Raw genomic sequence first — 25,887 nt, forward strand, 5'->3', positions numbered from 1 at the left:
ACCCTCCCTCCTCTTCCCTCTCCCCACCCGGTGCCCATTCCTGCGCTCGGGGTTGGGGATCCGCGCCCCGCGTTTTCCGAGGACCGTCGGCACTCTGTGCGCTCGGGTGGCGATCCGCACCCCGCCCTCCCCGCGGGCGTTCCGCACTCCGCGCTCCCCACTCTCCGTTTCCACTCCTCCTCCAGCACCCGCGTCTCCTCCTGCTCGCCGGCGGCATCCCGCTCCCCCGCGCCCTGCTCGGATCCCGAGTCCGCTGCGCGCCAGGCGGCCGCCTGGTCATGTCAGGATGGAGATCCGGCAGCATGAGTGGCTCTCGGCCTCCCCCCACGAGGGCTTCGAGCAGATGAGGTTGAAAAGCCGCCCCAAGGAGCCCTCCCCGAGCCTGACCCGAGTGGGCGCGAACTTCTACAGCAGCGTCAAGCAGCAGGACTACAGCGCCAGCGTCTGGCTCCGCAGGAAAGATAAGCTGGAACACGTAAGGACCACTCGCCCTTGGGGCCTGGCCGCTCACCTGCCCCACACTCTGCCGGTCCCGCAGGGCTGGACGGTGTGCGCTACGGGTGCTGGGACACGGAGTGGGGACCCCCAGGGTGCTCGCATCCTCTGTGCGACCCTGGCCTTCTCCTGCACTTTTTTGCTTAATGATCCAGCTGCATGGAGAAGAGAAAGGTTCCCTTTCAGGGACTGTGCCCTGCACCCCTAGACTTCCCACCGGCTCGTAGCTTTAAGGGTGCATATCTGCTCTGTGATCTTGGGGTACCTGTGCAAAGTGAGCACAGAGTAGACATGTCCTAAGAGGGCTGCAAGTGGCCTTGCACAGTCTAGGGTTTCAGTGGGGTGCTTGCTTGGGTCTTTGGAGCTATGTGGCTCAGTGCAGAAACTACAAATTACTGCAAGTGTGAAGTTGTTGCTGGGGAGTCAGCGGGACCTGAGCTCAGGAGATAGAGAGAAATTTGGCAGTGTGTCCCCCGGGATGCTGGTGTGGGTGATAGCGAACCTCTCCACTGTAAGCCTGGAACGGAACAGAATGATCAAAGCTCCCCAGCAGCCTGCCACTCCGCAGACTCGGAGCCTGAGAGCGAGGATTCCCTTCCCCTTCTCCAAGTGAGAACTTGTGTCTTTCCCACTGGGACTGAGTCCCAGAGGCTGGTCATTCTAGAAGGAAAAAGTCCTTCTCAAAGGGCCTTTTGTGCATCCACACTTAGAAATCTACCTACCATTATCTTCTTAACTAGTGTTAATAGTGAAACAAAGAATCCGGAGTGTAGCACTGTTTGGTAAGGAAGGTAGAACCAGCAGGGCTGTGTCTTTCCACGAATGCTAATGGATTGCTGCTAATGGAATGTGGAGATCTCCTTGTTTCCAAATGGGTCACCACATCAACATGGATGAAAAGATAAAACCGAAAACTCCGGAAACTCACACGTTCCCCAATGCTGTACCACCTAAATCCCACCTGCCTCCCAGAGCTTTCCCTGAGTGTTGCGGCACAAATCCTAGGAGATGTGTGGAAAGGGGTGTTTCTGTTATAAGCTGAAAGGACAGTCCATGCCTTCTTTCTGGGGGCCTGATTAAACCACTGAAATGACTAATTCTAACGCTCTTATTTAAAGCTCTGAGTTGAGTAACAGGCTCTGTCATGCATACCCAGAGAGAGAAGGAAGCTTCAAATCCTTAAGACTGAAGTTGTTGCTGAGAGACTTTTAGGATGGAAAGTTGTTTATTTGTTTAAAAATGCACCTCTGGGATGATTGAAGTGAACAGTGATGTTTTGAGTTTATAGAGGGCAAACAGAAATAGCATCTTCGTGAAATTTAGTTCTGGGTGTTGATGAGAAAACTGCCCCTAACCTCAGGACTCAGAATTCTGATTGGGGTCTCAACATGCATGTGTGTTCAATTGCAGTATGTGCTCTTACCAAATCCATTTCCCCTATTCTCTTACTAACAATCAATAGTGCAACCTTCTATGACTATGTTGTCTTGAGTCACTTGCCATGGCATGCATTATCCCTGAATGCCTCCCCACTTTTAGATTGTCATTGAAAGTATTAGTTCTACCTTGTGGGTCACAGCAGCTTTTAAGTACAGGATGCTCAGCTCTCCTGAGGATTAGAGACCAAGCAAAGAAAGATCTGGTTGTTTGTGGGCATGTGAACATCTGTGCTGTCCTTCTCCATCATGCTCCACAGAGAGCATCGCCTTCTTTAAAAAAAAAAAAAAAATCAGTTGCCTCATTTGTTATTTAAATCAGTATCGTTTGTTTTGCTTTATCAACTGTTTCATAAGAGATATGTATTCCGTCCTCTATTACCTTCAATTAGAAGTGGGGGTTTGCTTCATGTAAATTTGTTTTATTTGCTTGCCCCTTTAAAATGCTGGTATTTTAACAAGTTAGTGTTTATTGAAGTGCTGTGAAAAAGTGAAGTCATGTAAAGACACAAATTTTATTTGAATTCATGCACACAGTATTTATATGTCATGTTTAAGACATTGTGATGTGTAGGCAGGTTTATGTTAATTTCTAATTCAGTATATGAGATTTAAAAGCCTATAGCAAATGTAACTTGGTACATACTTGCTATGCAAAGCGTAAATGTGTTATGTTAACTTCCTTACAGTGTGTGCTAAAGCTTCGGGAACCTTCTAGTTTAGATGATGCTGGAAGCCAACTGAGGGTGTCATAGAAATTCAAAGATGATGTATGGTGGTTTAAAAAACACCCTTCTGACCTGTCTAATCAAAGGGATGGCCACCATTTTTATTATGTTAAAAAATGAATAAATAATCTCAGTGGAGATCATATGCCTGAAAACAGCCTACTCAGTCATTTGGCTGGTGCTTTAAAAGCCAATCTAAGTATTAAGGGAATAAATAAATTATAACTTCAAATGACACACACGTTTAGTCATCACAATAATGGGATTCCCCGAGAAGTGATATGGCAGTGTGTGGATTTGAGCCAGGCTTCAGAGGTACAGCTTAGTCTGGAAGTCAATAACATGGTATAAAGTAACAACTGAGTAATGTATTTCTCCCCCCTCTGCTGAAAGTGAGAGTACGTTGTCTCTTATTTTGGCTTAAAGATATCAGGTGAATCCCAGGCTGGACAAGAGGAAAGTGGCGTGAGTTGGTTGAGAGTTGAAATACTTTCCATTGATCTTAAATTTGATTCCTGTCATTGGTTAGGGAATACAAAAGATGAAGATCTGTAAAGAAATAAATGGCTGTGATGGTACATGCTTGTAATCCTAGCACTGGGGAGGATCAGGCAGGGATAACCTGGACTACACAGTGAGTTCCAGACTGGCCTGGGTCCCAGAGTGAAAATCAGTCAATCAACCAATCATCAATAAGTGGCCAGACATGGTATGACAGGCCTGTAATCACAGTACTTGGGACACTAAGACAATAGGCTCTGTAGTTGAATGCCACCCTGGAATACAAAAGAAAATGTTATCCCAAAACTAACTGACTGACTGACTGACTCACGAATGAATGAATGAATGAATGAATGAAGAAATTTATGTAAAGAGTTCTGTAGTTTCTAAATCATGATTAGAATGTGCACAGAGTTCATGTTCTGAACCTCGAACTCCACATGTACACATGAGGAAAAAGTTAAATTGTTGACCACATACAGAAAATTGTCTTCTTAGTCGTGAGTACTGCTCTTGGTTCTTAGAATGTTTTGCTTTCTTTTCTGTGTCATAATTCTTATGGCTTTAGGAGACACTGGGCTTGGGAAGCAATGAAAATCTAATTTTTTATATAGGATTCAGCATTTGTTTGAGGAGTCATGTAAAAGATTCTGGTTTAGCAAAGCAACCTAGGTAGGAGCCACCCCTGGAGCCTCCTAATCCTCCTGGCTCTCCCAGACCTCCCTGGGTTGGGTTCCTTTGAGTATGACATTTAGATAGGATCGTTTCGTACCTGATGTTCTTCTTGACCTTTTTAGTATCTTTTTTAATTGGGAAGAAAGAGAGATATAGTCTGCACTGCTCAGTTGTCTGGTTCTGTGCCAGTTTGTGTTTGTAGGTGGTACTGATAGTCAAGAGATGCCTTGTTTTCTTCTCCTGTATATTCCATTGACTCTTGATAAAGTGGTTATAAACAGGGCTCTGGTTAGATAGACCTGGGTTTAGACTTTGACTCCACTTCCAGGAAACTGTACAACTATAGGCAAAGGGCTCATAGCCCCCAAGATGCACAATCATATGCCTGTTTAAAGAAGTCACAGATTTGCCTTCATGGTTCGATGAGGTCATTCCCTGTCTATATGGCAGGAACAAATGCCGCCTATGTGTCAGGCATGTTTTCTATAATCCTTCCCATCTGTATGAGCTGATGGGAACTCTTTTCTCAATCTCCCTGTCCTGGTACTTGTTGCACCTATTGCCAAAGCAACTTAGGAGAAGTTGGAGAATCAAGAGATTGCTCTTGAATCTTCCACCCACAAATAACGTACCTGTATAGCTCATACCTATTAGCCAAATAAATTTTCTTGGCCAGGGTTCATTTCAAAGGGATGGAGAAAGAGAATTCAACCAAGACCCAGAGAGAAGAGAAAAAAAACAAAAAAACATCTCTTCCTAGTCCTGGCTAGGACCATCACAGCATGCAAAGCACTCAGTATAGTGTTAGGCTCAGGGATGTGCCTACAGGTAAAGTGACTTCTTCCATCCTTCCAGGTCTTTGCCTAAGCCCCTCCACTCTTCCCAGATTTCACATTTGACACCATCCTCCCTTCACTGGACCCAAAGCATAAGGGGCTTTGGGGCAACAAGAATGGCCCCAATCCTGGGCCTGTTGCATTGTGTCTTTGCCTGGTTTCTAGGGGACTTGATACTTTCTGGCCAGTGGCTCTTTACTTACTCCTTGCCTGGTCATTCCTAGGCTAACGTTTTTGTTTCTTATACTCTCTAAGGGCAGCTGCAAGCATAGACCAGCTCTACACCAACCTATCTAACCCTTGATTACCTTCGCTGCTTATGCTGATAGGATTAAGTTGAGCAATATTTCATTAATTGCAAGATGGGTTCTGAAGAGGAGATTGGCATAGAATAATAGACAAGGGGCTAGAGAGGTGGCTCCGTTGGTAAAGTGCTTTCTGCATAAGCATAAGGACCTAAGTTTGGATCTCCAACACTTACATAAAATCTCAGAGCTACAGTGATTTTCTGTTACCTCAGAACTGGGAAGGGCGGAGACAGACACACCCCAGAGCTCACTGGCTAGCCAGTTTAGTTGATCTGGTGAAGCTCCAGGCTCAGTAAGAGATTCTGTCTCAAAAAATAAGGTAGAAAGTGACTAAAGAAAACACCTGACATTGACCTGTGGCCACATGCAAACACACATGTGCACACACACACATAACACACATGTACAGGGACACACAGAAGTACATATATACACAAACAAAGACGAAAAGACAATTCTTAATGTTCCCACTTGTAGAGAGTGTAGTATTTTGATTTAGTGTCTTAAAAAAGATGTCTCCTCTAACTGTGATTTATACCTGCTTTAATAGCATTTGTTACCAGCAAATAGTAAATAAATGCCAAGTTCACACTTGCCTCCTGGAATAAATTATTCACATGATGAGCAAAGAATAAATAGATTGGAGCAAAACTGGCCACAGTGGTCTAGGCTCATGTTATGTAATGCCATTTATGCCTCACAGAGCACGTCATGAAGGTATTATACCCCACAGAGCAAATCAGCAAAGCGTGGAGAGACAAAGTTCAATGTAAGGGAATGAATCTTTAAAATGTTCCATTAAAAATCAACCAAATGCACAAACTCACAAACACTGAAGGACAGTAATGTGCACCAAGATTAGTTCCTGTGATTTTAAATAAACGAGCCAGACAGTCTAGGCAGAGGCTGTGTTCACTGCCTTTCTAACTCATCCATCAGGAAAGGAACATTTAGGTGTTTCATGAGTGTCTTCTAATGGGTATCAGTGGGTCTGTCTATTGTCCTTGTCTCTACCATAGTTAGCTATCTTTCCCACTAATGGGCTTCTCTCTGTCTGGGTTAACATGGCAGTTTGTTTCAAAGAAGCTTTGTTTTCTTTGAACTCCGTTGGGTGCAGCTTCTTATTGATTATTGAACACGCTGATGACATATTACATTCAATACGCTGGATGTGAGAAGTTCACGATGATCAGATGTAGGTTTGCTCTTCTATGTAGCAGATACCAAGTTCTGGCTAGCGTCTCTAAAAGCTTTTATTTCTCCCTACAGACTTCTATATCTACTTCAAGCATACATCTATGCAACAACTTTTAATGTTTCTATTTTAGCTCTAAGGTCCAAGAAATACGATGACTGTTTTAAGCTTCTGGGACATGGCAGTAGCAGTGATAAGTTTTTATACTGAATTTATGCATAGACAGTAGACAGTTAGATAGACTCTATGGCAACATCTTACCCCAGAAAGGTTGCTTAAACTGATGACATCAAAGTTAGCGAATAGCTGAGGTGCATACATGCACAGGTTATGTTGTGAAACTTTAAGATGCAATATAAATGCTGAAGTGTAATAGAGATGTCAGGCTTTTATGGTTAAAGATACAGACTTTCTAACCAAAACTACATTCTAATCTTTTTATTTTTCCTTCCTTCCTCTCTTTTTCTCCCTCCCTCCCTTTCCCCCTTTCTCTTCCTCTGTTTCCTTCCTTCCTTTTTTATTTTATTTTATTTTACTTTTTTATTTTATTTTATTTATTTTTTAGATAAGACTCACTGTGTAGTCCTGGCCACCCTGGAATGCTTGATGACTTCCAACTTGTAGAGATTATCCTATCTCTGCCTCCTGAGTGCTCGGATTTTATCTGTGTGGCACCACGTTCAGCTTTCTAATTTTTCTTAAAACATGGAAAGATGAGTTAAAATTCAAAAATACAATCCTTAATAAGAACTTAAAGAAAGACTGGTAAATTTTCTCAGGTAGTCTTGCCTGCACCACAAAGGTCACTGTTGACTGACCGATGAATCGAGGTCAAGTTGAACTACCTGACAGGGTGTCATGGGATGGATGTCCTGGCTGTTAGATGATAAATATGCTTCTTTGTTTCCAAGTATAGGGAACCTGTGAACATAGTGTCCACATGGAAGGATTGTGACTATCCCTCTCCAATAAATTGTGAGATCAGATCCAGCAGTGACCTTAAGAGTTAAGCTGGGAAGATGGGACTCACTGAGACAAAAACAAACAAAACAAAACAAAACACAAACAAAAAAAACCACTAGCAAAGTCATCAGTGGTTGAGACTGCTTTTCATGTGGAAAACATCATTATGATATTGTGAGCGTTTTAATTCAAGAAACATTTATTTGACATATAAACTTGTCAAACCTGAAGGATACACAGAAATTAGAGCAGGGGCCCTTTCTGTAAGGCATTTACAGTTTTATAAATATGGTTACAATGTGATTATGCTGTTGTGAATAATATAGACCCAAAGAAAACAGTATAAGAATATTGTTGTCAAGGGTCTCATTGTGTAGAAAAGGATATATTACAGTATATCATAACAAAGTTGAATTTATTCCAGCAATCCAAAGTTTATATAAAAATTGAAAATCAACTAATGTAATTTATCATATTAATGGGCTAAAGTAAAACATAGATGGGTATGGTATCTGTGATGGTTAGTTTTAATTGTTAGCACAATCTAGAACCAGCTGGAAAGAGAGTTTCAGTGAGGAACTGTCTAGATCAAGTTGGCCTGTGGGCATGTCTGTGGAGACTGTCTTGATGACACTGATTCAGCTGTGAAGGCCTGCCTAGGTGGGCAGCACTGGTCCTGTTCCCTGAGCTTGGGTCTTGGACTGAGCAAGAGAAGAGAAAGCTGGTCTAAGGATGAGTAGCAGGCATGTATTCATGTTTTGCTGTTCTTGATGTGATGTGACTAGTGGCTTCAATTTCTTACTGCCTTGATTGTCTCTGCAATAACAAGCTGTAACCTAGAATTAGGAGCTAAAATAAACCCTTTCACCTAAGTTGCTTTTTGTTAGTTTTTTTTCTTAATTACAGCAACAGAAATGAAATTAGGACATCTTCAGATAGATGAAGAAAAAACATTTGATTTGATGAAATCAAGTATCCATACATAATAAAATCCTCAACAAACTTGAAATAAAACATGTTCAATAAAGCATTTCTTTTAAAAAATCTCATATAATGGTGAAATATTAAAAATTTAACTGCATAGATTGTGTGTGAGTGATGCCTACATTATTCTTTTTATTCACTGTTATACAGGAGGCCAGAAACAATGCAATCAGGCAGGAAAAATAAATAAAAATTATGAGAATTGAAAAGAAAGTAATAAAGATGTTATTAATGGCAAATGATATGATTATACACATTTGAAAATCCAACATAAACTGTAGTTATTCTTAATGAACTAATTTCACAGGTTTTTACAAGCAATATAAACAGGCAAAGATTAAGGAATAGAAATACATAATAATTTAAAAGGAAGTAATAGAGTTGTTATTGGCCAATGATGTGATTGTGCACATTCAAAAACCTGAGATAAACTATAGATATATTTAACAAACTAGTAATTCATTGCATTTGTCAGGTTCACTAAATAGAAGGTCATTCTGTAAAATTAAGTTGTTAAAAACAATTCCAGGGACTGGAAAAATGGCTCAGTGATTAAGAGCACTGTCTAGTCTTGCAGAAGACCCAGGTTTGATTCTCAGAATCCACATGGTGGTTAAAAACCTCCTGTAACTCTAGTTCCAGGGATCTGATGCCTTCTGACCTCCATGGGTATTATATGACATGGGTTCACTTACATATACGCAGGCACAACACTCATACACATTAAAAAAGTAAAATAAAATAAAACAATTCAGAAGTAAAATTAAGGACACTGTTATTTATGTTATTACAAAAATAGCCTATACTAGGAACAAATTTAATAAAAATCCCTTTTCAATTCTCCATCATTCTCTGTAGAGTACAAGCAATTCCAACTAAAATCTCAACCAATCTGCATGTGCATGTATGTATATTGAAATATGGTTCTAAAATTTATATGGAAAGCTCAGAATCAAGAAGAGACAAGACAGTGTTGAAGAGTAAGATAACTGCTTGTACATATCAAAAATTATATAAAACTGAGTTCGTTGAAGCAATGTGATCCTGGAACAAGGGAAACAATAGATCAACTGAGAGATGCGAGAGTGAAGAAACAGGCCTGAATGTATTACAGAATGAATCTTGATTTCTTGTTCACACCATCAGCAAAGGTCAGTTTAATGTGAGTTACAGACCTAAATTTTAAGTTGAAACAATGAAGCTTCTAGAAAATAATTAGTAGGAAAAAAATATTCATTAACTTGGGCTAGGAAAAAATTCTTAAGCAGTTTTCTTAATCTCAGTTTATTGATATTAGTAAATTAGACTACAGTGAAACTAATCACTTTGTCCTTAGATTACATTTCTAGAGAGAAAGCAGAATTCTGAAAGCAAAATGTAGAAATCTGTATTTCAATTTATCCTCTAGCAAAGGATTTTTATCCATAATGTCCAGAGTACCTTCAAATCAGCAAAAATAGACAACACAACAGAAAAATGAGCAAGGCACGTGAACAGGAACTTCACAAAAAAGAATATCCAAATGATCCTTGTCATCAGACATCAAGGATGTACAAAGTTAATGTCTTATACCACACAACCCCCCAAATAGCTGAAATTAAAATGATTGACAGTATCCAAAATGTTAATGAAAATAAAAAGCATTTATACCTCAATAACTTCTGGTAAGGCTGTGATTCATAGAGCCATGTTAGAAAACTGCTAAATTAAGCATATGAATATCTATGACCCAGTGATTAAAATCCTAAGTGTATCTTAGATGTGCACACATGTACACCAAGGAGACACAGAAGTGTTTATTGAAACATTATCTTCCTAGACCACAATAGGATGCAGCCCTAATATCCAGTCATAACTGAGTGGACAGTATATTATCATTTATTCATGTGAAAGAGATAGCATGTACGTGTCTAATGCAGTAATTGGATGACTCATTTAGACATAGTAATCAGTCAAAACATGCAGATACAGATAGTAGGATTCAATTTATATGGAAAATCAGGCAAAGCTCTGTTGAGATAGAATTCACGGTTAATGACTACCCTTGAGGCTAGAATGGGCCTAAAAAGGATTCTGTGAAGCCAGTAGTGTTTTCTCTTTTTTTGGATAGTGGTCATGAAGTCAACCTTACAGAGCTATACACTGAAGATCTGCATACTTGCTGTCATTATTTTCCAATAACATGTTGCACAAATAAGCAAAATCTATACAGCATCTCTTGCCTTGTTTACTGTTTCTCTCCATAGACCCCATGCTTCTCCCGCCCTGCTATCTCTAGCCATGGGCCATCATGCCCTCTGTCACTGTTGTCTTTCCAAAAATGACTCCTGCTTGCCCCCTCCCTTGTATGGCTTTCTCCTGGGTCCTTTCTTCACCCCACTTCACCATCTGCTCAAGTGAACAGCCATGCCATCCTGAGCATGTTTTATACTACATTCTCGTTGAATGTTCATATACCATCTTTACTAGAGTATTCACTCTAGTAAATCATTGCCAGGCTGTCTCAGAGACCTCAGTGAATTGCGAACTGCTTGGCAAAGAGACCTTCAGTCACTCCTTGTCCAAAGACGTATCCAGAGAAGGTAGCTCCCTGCGTGCTGGTCTGTGCTAGGAAAAAGAGGAGCTCACTATAGGACTGGTCTGAGGCAGTACTTCTGATTAGAATCTGGGTAGAGTAGAGTGTTTGGCATACCTGTCAACTAACAAGTGTAACTGAGGGACAGGGTTTGTTTATGTGAGTGCTGAATACAGGAACACCCGCAGTGATACCTTAGTGGACCAAGGACTCTGAAAGCACCGGGCTTCATCATCCACCCAAAGGGGAAACATTTGAATAGGTGCTTTATTTGAAAAGTTCCTATTTCAGAAAATATACTGCGGTGTTGAGGAAGGAGAGCCTGGAATGCAGGAGGCTGGTCGAAAGCCTGTTTTAGTGATGTCAGAAGAATTAACAACAAAAAGGCAGAAACAAAACGTATTGTGAAAGAAGAGCTCCTAGGTCTTGGTGCTGGGTTGGATGTGGGGCATCTTAGTAAGCACATTCATTCATTGAGTGCCAGGAGTGTCCCAGAAATTGCAGTTGGCATGATGGTTGGAAGAGGGAACAGAGAGAATTTCAAAAACTCCTTGAGAGGTAGAATTGTGCCCTGTTCAGTTGTGCCCTATTTATCTTTGTCTGTTGTCTGGTTTTGTCTTAATCCTCATAATCAATATTACGGCAATAGTAATTAATGTTAACATTCTGATACCTGATCTCTACAAACTTCAGACTCTGGAAAATTCAAATGTATGTGATTATGTATACAATTGCCCTCAGATTACTTAGGATAGAGTTGTTGTTGGCAATTCAAATTACATTTCCTAACCTGTAAACCTAAAAGTCTGGTTGAGTGTCTATATTAGTTACTTTTCTTAATGCTGTGACAATATACCTAACAAAACCAACTTAAAGAAGGGTTTAGTTTGGCTCATAGTTCAAGGGTGCAGTTCATCATGATAAGGAAGGCACAGCTGTAGAGGTCACTCCAGCTGCAGTGGCACAAATGTAAGGCAGCTAGTCACATTGCATATGCAATCAGGAAGCAGAGAGAGATGAAAGGTGGTGTTCTACTTGTTTCCTCTTTCTCCCCCTTTTTTATTCAGTCTGAAACACCCACCTTTGGGGATGGTATTGTCCACATTTAGGGTGCATCTTCCCTCTTCAGTGAATCTCTATGGAAACATTATCACAGGGGTTTATCTCCTAGGAGATTCTAAATTCAGTTAAGTTGACAATCAAGACTGACTATCACATTGCCCATGAATGATCTTCTAACATCACAACAAGCATCTATTACAGAACTCAACATAACTTTTAAAAATTACCTGATTAGCTATCCTCTGCTTTCAATAAAAATTTTGGGGTCTATGATGTATTATTTATAACAATATACTCTTGGTGCCCAGCACAGACCCTGGGAGACCCCAAAACTGAACTATTGAGAGTAAACAAATGGATGAATAAATATATGTGCTCAGTGGGAGGATATGAGTGAAAAAAAAAAAAACCTGTCTTTGTATGCTACTTGCCTGCTACGTGGTACAGATATCTAATTAAAATAAGAGTTCAGTGGAAAAACGCATCAGAAGCCCTCTGAGAAAGCATGGAAAAGGCATTCACAGGGGCACCATTCAATGTCAGGTGGAGATAACAGACAAGGCCCATCCCCAGCTTAGACTCCATTGACTTTCTTGAAGACATAGGAAACAAAGACTTAATAGCCACTTTAGCAATATATCTAAGTTATTGCTTGCAAGAGGACTTTGTTGTTTTCTTTCCTATGTATTTAAATTTTCGTTAGTCAAGAAAGGACATTAAATTGTTTTTTCTATTTTCCCTCAGTACCTTGGTTGGACTTGTTACCCTGCCCCATTCTGCTGCTTCATTATTTAGCTCCTGTCCTGCCCTGGCTTGGGCGCACAGATCAGACCCTGAAAGACACTGCAGGAGGGAGTGTGTTAAAACTGACAAAAACATCTTAAACTCCTGCCAGTCTTGATCAACAGGAATCTTCCACCATGACTTCCTGACTCCACTCTTTGCAAGCTCTTTTCATTCCCTAAAATCGTGCTTTAGTTCATGACTTACACTGCTGAAACTTGTCCTCTAAGAGTCCTAAAACATCTATTTTAACATAAAATAAATTTTAGATTTACAGAAAAGATTTGTAAAAATAAGAAAGCATTTTCTGCATATGCCTCACCAATTTCAGTTTTCACTAATGTTGACTCTTCAACTCCATTTGAATTCAATCAGTCTTTTGTGTACGTGTGTATAAGTTTACATGTGTGTTGTGTATGTGTGTGTGGAGTCAGAGGACAACTTTGGGTGTCATTTCGCAGGTGTTGTCCACCATTTTTTTTTTAAAAGACAAGATCTCTCTCACTACCCTGAAACTTGCTAAGTAGGCTAGGCTAGCCTACTTAGCAATATGTCTGTCTCAGTCTCCTCAGTACAGGAATTATGAGGATGTGATTGTAATGGGAATTCTGGGGGTCTAAATCTGGTCCTCGTGCTTGCAAGGCAAGCACTTTACCAACTGAACCATCTCCTCAGCCCTCACCAATTTTCTAATGAATGTCTCTTTTGTGTAGCAGAGTACTAAGGTACCACATTGCCTTTAGTTGTCCAGTGTCCTGAGTCACCTCTGGACCATGACAGTTTCTCAGGCTTTCCTTGTTTTTCATGGATTTGACAATTTAAAAACATATTGGCAAGGCATTTTGTGGAATATTCCTCACTCAGGGTCTCTCCTACTTTGGCCTATGATTTGACAAGGATTATAGGTTTTTGAAAAGAATAGGGCAGAGGCAGTGTGCTCTCCTGATGCTATCCTGTCAAGGTGGCTGTGTCATCCATGTGATATCATGAATGACCTTGACCATGGTCACTTGGTAAAGTGTTTGGCAGGTGTCTCCATCATAAAGTTATTATTTTTCCCATCCCACACTCTGATTGTTAGAAATTAAGTCCCAGATTTCCAATTCAACAACTCTGGGAGTACAGACTGATAGCATCTGTTATTTGGAAAATATTTTTAAGGAGATTTATCTTTTTTTCCCTAATATTTGTTTGTTCAATCCTTTATTTATGTCGCAAAGTTTATCTTTTATTTATTTTTGTATTTATCAATTTTAGTTACTTTTTCTTTTTTCAATGTCTATTTTATTGAATTTTTGTGCATTTCATATGATACGTCTTAATCTTATTTAGATCCCTTCCAACATCTGCTCTCCCCATAGCTCCCCAATGGGTCACATGCATTCTGTTATATATGTTAAGGCCTACCAAGTCAAGTTTGTGTATGCAGATGCCCCTCAGTACAGATTCACCCGCTGGAGTATAGTCAGCTACCTAGAATCATTCCCTTAAAGAAGATCAGCTCTCCATCACTCTGCAGTAATTGGCTGCCAACAGTTCCACTGCTAAGGTTGAGGCCTGCCTTCCATTTCCCCATAGCTGGAGTTGTAGGCAGTTGTGAATCACCTGACATTGGTGCTGGGAATCAAACTCAGTTCCATTGCAAAAACTATGAATTCTTTTAAAAATTTTTAAAATTCTTTTTATTTCATTTTACATGTATGAGTGAATTGCTTGCATGTATGTAAGTGTACCCATGTCATACAATACCTGTGGAAGTCAGAATAGGCCATCAGATCCCCTGGAAATAGAGTTAATGGACAGTTGTTAGCCATTATGTGGATGCTGGGAACTGAACCTGGGTACTCTGAAAGAGCAGCCAGTCCTCTCAACTACTGGGCCATCTCTCCAGCCCCATCAGTATGTGCTCTTAACCCCTGAGCCATCTCTCCAGCCCCAGATGTTTATCTTATACTGGAAGTATCATGTAAGTTTTTGTTGTTATTTAGTGTGCTCCTTAAGGTACTCCCACTTGGCTCCTGGACCCTATGGAAGGCCAACTCCTGTGGCCTGGGACATGCCTGTCAGGGAAATGACTGTGTGCTTTCATTTTTTGAACCTTTCCTTACTCTCTGGTACCAAAGAATTCTCCACTCATCTTGTATCCTTCCTGCCCTTTCCTCCTATGTTCTTATAGACTTACAAAAATGAGTATTGTTAATTCCAACTGAGTCTGCTCTTACAAGGCTCCAATAAGATAAATATTCATTTATTTAATAATTCTAGTAAAACCTGGATGTACTTTTATTTTGATAAAAATGAAACATCTTTATTTGAATTTTCTTTAAAACTCTTAATATTTCCTCAGTTACCCTGACCTCTTCAGTCTCATTCACGTGATGGAAAGAAACTAAACAAACAACAGAAATGCTTAATGGCACAGTGACTTTATGGGTACTGCCTTTTTTATAGGTATGACTTTTTTATGGGTACTGGCACATTTTAGGTACTCATTTATAAGGGTTTCCTATCCTAATGTATGTGTGTGTGTATACTTGTGTGCATGTGCACACATGTGCCTCTGTGTGCATGCAGATATTTCCATATTTTACACATCAGTAGTCTGTTGTCAGATCATCAAATTCTATACTTGGGAGATAGGGTTTTGGTGGTTTAGGGCACTGGGAGTTGAACTCAGGGCTTTACACATGCTAGGCCAGCACTCTACCGCTGACCTACATCCCCATTTTGGATTACTATTCCCATTCATATTCTCTGGTTACTATTCCCATTTATATTCTCTGGCATTATTCTTTCAACTTCTTTTTTCATGCTTAGGATGTTTGGTCAGTATATATAGAATGGGGGTCTTCAGTCTTTCTTTTTTCTGAGCTAAAATATTGTCTTCTGAGCTTTGGAATTTCCTTCAGAAAGGTAACTTGGAACCTTTCAAAAACAGCCCACCAAGAGCATATCTCCAAATGACCATGAAAAGATGGGTAAAAAGAGAAAGGCTTGTTGTGAGATAGGTACCGAACTACTTGGGCAGTGTCTTACCCCAGGACAGACAGACACTGGCTTTCGATGGGGGCTTCGGCAGTGGAAAAGCATGAAGAACTTGCTTTTGTGTCTGGAGTTCCCATCTGTTTGTACGATGCTCATTTTCCATTCTTTCTGCCTGGGTACTATATTGCTGTCCCAATAGGCTGCCAAGTGATTCTTATCCTCCCTTTTATGGGTACTGGCACATTTTAGGTACTCATTTATAAGGGTATCCTATAAATCCCCCAAATGAGAACAATTACTTTTGTGGTTATAGCTTTGCTACGAAGGGTGCTTTCCTAACTCCTGCCCATTTTGTTTAACAACAAGCATGGATGAGTTGGAAGCTCATCCTCTAAGTAGGAGAAAGAAGAACAAAGGCAGGTGCCCAGAGCCCAGGGAGAGCAGAGGCCTGATGACTGTGTCAGTACCAAAGGAACCTCAGCAATGAGTTCTGTGCAAGGAGGCATTCAGAACAGGCTGCCACTGGCCTTCTCTGGCCTCTCTGAGGTTGCCTCTCTTACCTTTGAGACTGTTGCCTTCTCTCTGAATGAAGCACTTCGGTGGATTTTTTGGCTTCAGAATAACTGTCACAGAGTTGGTAGTGAGACTAAGAAAAGAGAGTTGGCACAGCAGAAGACACTGTGGGTGGTGAAGAGACCATAGTCAGGCAAAAAGGCTTGGAAATGGAGGTGAAGCAACAGGTATGGATAACCTAGTTGCCTGAGTTTAGTTTTTTATTTTTGTCCTTTTTAACTGGAAGGGAGTGGTGCATGCTTACCAATCAAACAACACAAGGAACTTCTGGGCTTCTGATTAAAAGCTTCATAATATGCTTGATCTTTTTACTTATTCACCTAAAATTCTTTTTTTTTTGTTGGATCAAACATATATTATTTAGCTTAGAAACCAGCTAGCTATATAAGTAACTCAGTATTGGCGTCTACTCTGAAAGTCTTATTTACATGTTTCTACTCTGAAACATGGGATAAATAGACTTTCAGTAAACCATTGAGCTGTAGTTTGTACTATTAATGTTGAAAAACTTTTCCTTTCTGGAACAAGCAGAGTAGAATTCTAGCTGAATTGGAATTGTGTTGTTTTAGCTAATAAGCTTGTTCAAAGGAAAAAGGAACTTAATGTAATCATTGCCAGAAGTCATATCAAGATAATTGCTTAGGTGATAGCATATTAGATGTGTAGATTTAGTCTTGCCTTAATATTTTTATAATCATTCAGAAGATAGAGAGACCCAACTGGAAAAGTGACATTTTATTAGCCATCAGTATCACTGTAACAAAAGGCCATCATTCTGTCAAAACAGTGTCTTCCCAGTGAAACCAGCCCCTTCTCTAAACACATGTCTAAAAAGTTGTGTTGACATGCAGAGGCTGGGGAGCTACAGGCCTGTTACTGCTGCATCATATCCAAGATTTCAGGTTTGTGTCTCAAAATTTTATAAATAACTTAATTGCAATAAACTTTCTAGGATTACTTGTGAAAAATTTAGACCAAATAAATTAAATCTCCTCATGCTAAAGCCCTGTTGTTATTATAGCTTTATTATTTATTTATTTATTTTTATATACACATATATTTATTTGGTTTTGAGACAGGGTCTGTTTGTTTAACCCAGGCTGTGTTAGATCCCCCTGCCTCAGGCTCCTGAGTGCTGGGATCACAGGTAGGTGTCAGGATACCCAACTTAACAGTATTTTTAAGCCAGGAACAAAATTATTTGCATGTTAAGTCTTGTAGTGATCAGGGATCAAAAGAATTTCAAAACATTAGCTTTGCTAAAGCTCACTCTTCTAAGTAGCCTAGCTGGCTGGAAAGAGATGACGAACCCCAGCAGTAGATTGGCAAGCCTAGGAAATGATACCCTTGCTGAGGGTACCACTTTCCAGTGTCCACAAGCTGCAGAACCACCTGCCTGGCTTGGCACGGCCCTTGCACTACTGAGCATGGGGGCTCTGCTGAGGTCACCTTTGCTCCTGCCATGCTGTTCTGTTGTTGTCAGGCACATTTGCAGATGCTAATACTGGGGCGAGGGCTGTGGCTGAGGCCGAGACTGACGTTCCTTCTGCCAATTTCTGTCTTCTCGCCCAGTATTTCTCTCCACACAAGCATCTTGATTTTATAGCAGTGTTACCTTATGGGTCACTGAGATTTTCAATCACAACCAGCTTTCCTATTCCTGAGCCTCATAGTCTTCCTAGGACTTTACAGAGCCAAAGCCCAAGGTACAACTGAGCGACAAGAAATGCATCTTTCTAAAAACTGGCTCTCTCTCAAGTGCCTGGGGCACATCTTGATTTCTTATTTTGCCTTTCAGGGAGAATTTCTTCCTGAGAAGCTCATTACTGCTCAAGCTCCCTCCCTGAGCTCTTCCCTAGGATGTGTCAATTCCACACACTCTGGGCTCCATCATGAAACCCCTCATGCCTCTGCACAGCAAGTTCATCTTCTTCACTACCTTAAATCTTCATGAGCAATAAAGGTGGATGACTCAGGAAAAGTTAGAACATCACAGACAGGCCCTTACATCCAGGGTCTCATACTAGGGAATGGCTGACATGCAATTTAATTTCTTGGCTATGGACCACTAAGATATATATATTTCCTCTTAATCACATTGGCTTGTAATTATACAATGAGGAGATTATTAACCTGTCAAAGAAAGCATTGAGGTGGGAGAGGTGCCTCCTGGCATTAAAATTCTACACACAAGCATATGCTGTACATGAATGTTCTTTACTACTTTTCACTTTTGACTTGTGTTTGCCTTGCTTTTATGTCACCATCATTCTGTTTAGTGTTGCTGGTGCAGAAGGAGGAGGAAGGTAATGATTTCCCAGCAGGCCAGCTGGTCTGTGGATGTGGGTGTGATTGGGCAGTGCAACCACAGGGTGAAACCCAGGACCATCACTGCCCGGTGCCCATCACCTCCTTGTGCTTCAAGCACCATGAGGTTTGCCCTCCCTTTTGTCTTGGGATCCGAGGATGGGTTTTTAATACGCAGCTCAGACGTAAGACCTTTTCTTTGGTTCATTATATGGAACCTTAAGCTCCAATGAGGCAATATCACAGAACCTTTCCATGATGTTTGAGGGATTCAGTAAAAGCATAACTGTAGTCTGGAAAGGTACCTATCACAGCCTTCCTTACAAATGCAGGTTCATTTTCTTTATCTATTTCATTGGGTGTGTGGGCTGTTGCAAATAATATTTGGTTAGAAAAGAAATAATCCTTATTTAGAAATCTCTGCTTGCAAGGAACACAGTGCCAGACAGAAGAGACCTCCCTCTGAATGGTTGGTGAGAGTGGTCCAGGAGACTCCCAAAATAACACAGGCTATTGCCAAACCTCTTGGTTATCTCCCAGAACTAGTAGATAGGACCCTACTGCTGAAGATAGGACATGCTTTTGATACAGGAATTGGAGCAATGGAGCGGGAAATGACTTGGAAGCCTTCTACCTGAAGTTTAGCTATCATAATGCTAGATGATAATGTGCAAATTGCCAGTGGAGGAAAACAGTAAATGGTCCAACCCAGCCCTAAACCCCAATCACCGTATGACTGGCAGGGCAAACTACCTCTATTGGTGCAGTAGTGGCACTGTTATCTGAGGGATAATCAAAGAAGCTACTTTTTGCAACAGATTGCTACTTCAGAATTCCACAACTGGACAGACACAGAGAATATACGGCTGAGAGATGCCATGTACTAGGTGACACATCTATAGTTGAACCTCTATACCTCATGGAATATAGCAGAACAAGGGGTAGAGAGAAAACTAACACATCCCTCAACTCTCACCAGTAGAGCTTCCTTATGCAACAGAAGTGCAATGCACACAGAAGTCCGAAGCTGGCCAAGTTTTACAGAATAAGAGAAAACATGGTGTGTATCTTTGGATAGGACTACTCTTTTGAACCTCACCCACTCACAGCTCAGGGACTATTGCGGAAGAAGGGATGGAAAGATTGTAAGAGGCAGGGCTGGTTCATGAACACAGGGAAGCAGAGGCTTTCAGGCCACTGAAAGCTTGTACATGTGAACTCGTGACAATGGTGGCATCAAGCACAGGACCCATGCCAACTCAAACAAGGGCCCAGAAGAGAGAAGAGATATGGGTGGTAGGCTGGTCCTAGACTGAGAACTATTGGAGACTGATTGATGCTAGATGAGGGAGAGTGTGCTTGACATATGACCTCTGGATGGGCTGACTAGACTCTGGTGAATACATTTACACTGAAGGACATCTGGGTACAAATGCTTGACTGGATGGGGCTTAATATGTATGACAGAACAATATTAGCAGCTGGGTTAGAGGCCACTCTTGTGATATTTTGGCAAAGAAGCTGACTGCCTTCTGCTTATGTCCTAAGAACCTGGCCAATGCTAAATTAAAAAGTGATGGACTAATTGCTCTAGTGGAGGAAATTTGAAGAGAGCATAACATTGAATCTCTGGTTTGGTTATTAATGATAATGTTTATGCAGATCTACAATGAAGAAAAGAGAAAGTGGAGCAGAAATACAAAATGCACAGTTTAAAGAGAAAAATACCTCTAGGGAGTTTAATGTTGCAGCCAAGGCATGTGTTAGAAGAGAGCTTGTCATAGTTGAAGAGGTAAGGACCATTAAGGAGAGGCCTCCTGCTCTGCACTGGAACAGTGGGAAGGGTGCCCTCAGAACAAGACCCCACCCATCCAATCTTCCAACACATGAAAGGACAAAGTCTAAGGGTTTGTTTTCTCCTAGAAAGCAATTGCTTCAACATACAAAGTCGGCTGTTAATGTGATTTAAGCTGGCGAGGAACTCCAACAGGAAATTGTCTAATACAGCATGTAAAGGTGCCTGCTGTCAAGTCTGATGACCTAAGTTCAATTCCTGGAATCCACATGGTGGGAGGAGAAAACTGACTCCTACAAGTTGTCTTTTGACCTCTGTATCCACTGTGGCATTTGTGTCTCCCACCGAATAATTGAAAAAGAACAGCTGATGGCCCCAAAGAGTGCCCTGTGGGTTACAGAATCCTACAGGTTGGAATCTCATGCAATTTGACTTTTAAGAGAATTTTAATACTACTTGTATTTTGATACTTGGATTTTTTAACTGATAACTTGTATTGATTGTTTTTATTTTTACTTAGAAAAGCCCAAGAATAAGTCAACTGGAGGCAAATAAAGTGGTTGCTTTTGACAGATGTGCAAAGACTAGCATCAAAATGATGTCTTTTTATATTTTATTATTTTAATTTTATGTGTGTGTTTATACATGTGTTATGCCTACATATAAGTGCACCTGTGTCATGAAATTCCCAAGGAAATCAGAAGAGGGCATTGGATCCCCTGGAACTGAAGTTACTGATGATTGTTAGCCGCTATGTGGGTGCTAACTGAACCCAGGTCCTCTGCAAGAGTAGCCAGTGCTCTTAACCACTGAGCAATCTCTCCAACCCCCAAAGTGAAGTCTTTTGAAAAGTACCTAAATATGCAGTTCTTTTGGTTGTTTTCTTTAAGTAGTGAGCCCTTCCTCTCTCCCTCTCAATGGTGTGTTTAATTATCTTATAACTGAAAAGGCTAAATTATATAAAAATCATTTCCTATGGGAGGAGAATGACAAACATATTTTATTAAATCAAAACAAAATGCTAAGAAATAATCATGCTTTTTTAGCCTTCCTTAAGCCTGGCGCATTTAGCCTTGCTCTAATTTTATTTCTGTTGCTATGCTAAACACCCTAACAAACATCAATGTAGGAAAGAAAGGGTTTCTTTGGCTTATAATTCCAGGTTACCTTCTGAAGTTAAGGTGGGAACTTGAAGCATCATATCCAGTCAAGAGCAGAGAAAGAGCAAATGAGGATTTGTTTGCTTGCTTGCTCTTATCCAGTCTTCTCCCTTACACTGTTCAGGACCCCTGCCTAGGAAATAGTGCTGCCCACAATGTCATGGGTCTTCCTACATCATTATCAGTCAAGACAGTCCCCCACAGACATGGCCAGAGGCCAACCAGATCAAGATAATTCCTCCTTAAGGCTTTCTTCTCAGGTGATTCTAAATTGTATGAAGTTGACAGTTAAAACTAACCAGCACAAGCCTTCACTATGGAAAACATCCAAGTCAGGGTGTCTTAAATAATAAAGAAATCTGTTATCTCACATAAAACCTTTGTTGTGCTGCAGCTCCACAGTAAGGTTGAAGGCCCTGGTTTCTTTCCATCTTTCTGTTCTGTACCCCAGCCTCTAGGTTCCCTCTCAGATGACAAAATGTCAGCGCACATCTTCCAGGTACCATATCTTCATTTAAAAAATAATAAGGATGGGGAGAGCACTTGACCTTATGTCCCTGACCAGAGTTGTACATGGCTAAACTGATTACTAGCAAGGGAAACAGGAAACTTCCTATTCTGAGGCTGGAAAAATACAGACTTCTTTCAAACACCAAACTGTTCATAACCCATCCAAGCTGGAAGTCTCTTCTTGCCTAAGACGATGGAGGGGATGGCTTGCCACACAGCTTTGTCCCATGTTCTTGTCTCTATCTTTTCTTCATCTTAAATTATTTGCAAAAGTTAGGAGATATACACACATACATGAACACTGACTTGTACATACATAAACACAGGTAGCCACAAACAAGTAATGTCTGATTTAATTGACTATAAGTTTCCTGAGACTTTTCTTAAATAACACATATAAGAAAATCTATCATATTTAACAATGCTTCGTGTTCCATTATGTTTTCATTATTTGAAAATTATCAGTCTTAGTAACTATATATAAGTCTATTGTGTTATTATTCTGCATTAACAATAATCCATAAGACTATGTTCCATGAATTTCTTAAAAGGGGTGATATGTATACTTGTTTGCCGCTGGCAATAAGATGTGATCAGGAAGACTAGTTCTCCTCTCTTGGTAAACTTCCTAGAAGGTGGTCACCAATGTTGTAAGCTCAGAATTTGAAGTGACAAATGATGAGGTATGTTTTGAGTGGGTTCAGTTTTGAGATTTCTGGGAGGCAACAAGATGTAAGTGTGTCCAATAGAAAGGTAGATGCAGGAAGACATAGACTGAGGAGTGATCAGCACAGGGGAGATGAGATGAACAACTGCACTATTTCATCACATCCTAGAATACCTCTAAGTATCTAATCTCACCCTCTCTTAGTACAGTGTTACAAAGTTCAAGTACTTTAATTTTAGACTGAACAGATAAACATCAGAAAAATAAACTTTTACACTGATTCTCTGACCCCAGCCACATAAAGCTTTCTGTAGCTTAGGAGACATGATATTGGGCATTTGTCCTTTGCTTTATTCCTCAGCTTTTCACACAGATCTCTAAATTCCACTGAGAAGTGCTTGGCCTTGAGATAAATACAAAAATATTTGACTTTAATCCATTTTTATTATTAGCACTCATTAAGAATTTACAGCATCTGTGTCAATGAAGCAGGCAGATATTAGCTTTAAGAGGACAGAATGATAAACATAACAAAGCTTGGGAGGGAGAAATGGGGGTGTTAGGAAAGCCAGGTTAGGGAGAACAGTGGCTGTTACTCCTTGTTTGGTGGTGGAGCCAGATGAGGCTCCATCCAGCTGCTTGCTCTCTGCTCAGGCTTGTGCTCATAACCTTTGTGAAGGAGAGAATTTAGGAGGTGTAGGTGGGATTATACATCACTATACAAGTATCATTTAGATCTCTCAATGAACAAGTAATTCCTTCTTCTGTCTCTCTGTGCCTCTGCGTCTCTGTGTCTCTGTCTGGATCTGTGTCTATATATCTTTGGCACTAAAAGCCGTATGCATACTACTGATCATAGTAGTATTTGACATTAAGTCAGCTCACTCTTTAAACCTAAATACAGTCATTCATGGTCATCCAAGATGACTCACTCTCAGACCCTCTCTGACATCAAACTCCATAGAGGACAAGTCCCATCTATAAAATGTTGTACTGTTTGTATATAACCTCTCAAATTCAGCCTTATTACTTAACTTCAGATTACTTATATCTAGTAGGTGTGATTGCTGTATAAATAGCTGTCATAGTATGCTGTTTTCTGGGGGGGATAGTCTGTGCATGTTCAGTACAGAAACTGCTTTTTTCAGTATTTCTATCCAAAGTCGGTGAATCCATGGATTAGAAGCCACAGATAAAGAAGGCAGACTATATATTTATACAAAACAAAAATAAATCTTGTATCAGCATATGTGGGACACTACTGCTTCTATATCTTTCCTTCTCTCTTTCTGACTGTATATAGGCAGGATTAGCAATAGGCAGTTGTTAAAGACTTGGTAACAACGAATCGACAGTTCCTCTTCACTGCATAGGCAGAATTAAAACAGATGTGAGCCAGGCATGGTGGTGCAAACCTTTAATCCTAGCATTTGGAAGGCAGAGACAGAGGCAGGGGGATCTCTATGAGACTGAGGCCAGCCTGGTCTACATAGAAAGTTCTAAGCCAGCTAGGGCTACAGAGAGACCTGGGGCGCGGGGAACAGAGAGAGCAGAGAGAGACAGAGACACAGAGACACAGAGAGACAGAAGAAGGAATTACTTGTTCATTGAGAGATCTAAATGACATTAGTAAATTTTACTTCTCAGTTCTTCATAACTCTAAATTGATTTTAAATCATTCACAGCAATTATGACTCATTAAACATCTTTTGTATTGATTATTTTTATTTTATGTGTATGAATGTTTTGTCTACATGTATATAAGTGCACCATGTGTGTGCAATGCCTGTGGAGGCCAAAAGTGGGAACTAGAGTTATGGACAGTTGTTAGCCCCTATGTGGGTGCTGGAAACTGAGACCAGGTCCTCTGCAAGAGCAGTCAGTGCTCTTAACTGCAGAGCCATTTCTCCACCCCTTGCAGTTATTACCCTTTCTGATAATTTATGTTTCTCCACATAACCTACTTGGTTACATGTTAAAGTCTAAGGGAAAGAAGAGAGGATGTACAAATTTCCTCTTAATTATGTTCTCTCAGATGTTAGTCAGCAGATCACACATGAAATAGCTCATATTGTTAACAATGAAAGAGTTAAATATAAAAGAATAGAAGAGCTCTTAAAGTTCTAAAAATGATACTATTAAATATTGATAAAGCTGGACACAGTGGCTTATGCCTTCCGTCTTAGCACTTGGGAGATTGAGGCTGGAGGATTACCTTGAGCTGGATGCCAGCCTGGACCACAGTGTGAAACCATGTCTCAAAAAATAGCAGCAACCAACCAACTAAACAAACCAACTAAACAAACAAACAAAAAACCTAATGCAAATTAATAATTGTAAAATATTGGTAAGAATACAGAGAATTGAACCTTTTTCTTCTGGGGAGAGTAAATTATATTAGCTTTGTCTAATAATTTGACAGTTCATATCAAAAGTTAACACTGCTAATATTCTTTGACTGAAAATTTTTTCCTTTGATGAATTTATTTTTTAAAAATTACTATTCCTGTATAAAACTTTTATATGAGAATGTTTATCATAAATTAACCTTTTTTTTCACTTAATAATTAATCTGTTGATATCTGCTCTATACAGGACAGAAGTTTTGATGATCTTGGAGGTGTTCCAGTGGCTGAGTTGGGCTTCAGTTCTGGTAGGGGACTAGGCAATATGCCTATCCACATGTTGTCAACTTTTAGCAGGGAACAGTTGTGGAGAACTGGAACTGTAAGAGTTGTCAAGAGAATGCCTCTCTAAGAATGTAGAATTAGAGTAGCATTAATTTTAATAGAAAAAAGGAAAAGCATTTGGCATCCCCAAAGAGGGACTGTTGAATGAATTCAAGTACATCTAAGAAAAGGTAAATAGAATTTAGCACTTGAAATGATAATGCCATACAATTTTTAAAACAAATTTCAAGGAAGGGAACTGGAGAGACAGCTCAGTGTTAAAAGCAATGACTGCTCTTGAAGAGGACACAGGTTCGGTTCCCAGCGCCCACATGGCAACTAACAACCATCCCTAACTCTAGTTCCAAGGGCTCCAGCTCCCTCTTCTGACCTCTGCTGGCATTGCATGATAAGGGTGCACTTACACACATGCAGGCAACACACTTATACACATAAAATCAAAATAATAAATTTATAAAAAACAAATTTCAAGGGTGAAAAGTTCTTTTTTAAATATTTTATTAAGTATTGGGGTATCGGATCCCCTGGAACTGGAGTTTCAGATGGTTGACAGCCACCATGTGGGTGCAGGGAATTGAACCCTGGTCTTCTGCAAGAATAGCCAATGCTCTTAACCACTGAGCCATTTCTCCAGTCCTGGGAGAAAAATTTTCAAGGAA

General features: G+C 40.3%; 1 protein-coding gene across 1 annotated transcript in view; it reads left to right on the plus strand.

The window, feature by feature from the left end:
• The first annotated feature begins 194 nt into the window (after nucleotides 1–194).
• Pld5 (phospholipase D family member 5) overlaps nucleotides 195–25,887 on the plus strand; it is a 422,154-nt gene continuing 396,461 nt past the window's right edge. Inside the window, exon 1 of the mRNA XM_008849173.2 lies at nucleotides 195–475. Coding sequence (XP_008847395.1) covers nucleotides 287–475 — 189 coding nt within the window. The 5' untranslated portion in view covers nucleotides 195–286. The remainder of the gene's footprint in view (nucleotides 476–25,887) is intronic.

This window comes from Nannospalax galili, unplaced genomic scaffold (genome assembly GCF_000622305.1).
Source record: "Nannospalax galili isolate Female #2095 unplaced genomic scaffold, S.galili_v1.0 scaffold543, whole genome shotgun sequence".
Taxonomy (NCBI): Eukaryota; Metazoa; Chordata; class Mammalia; order Rodentia; family Spalacidae; genus Nannospalax; species Nannospalax galili.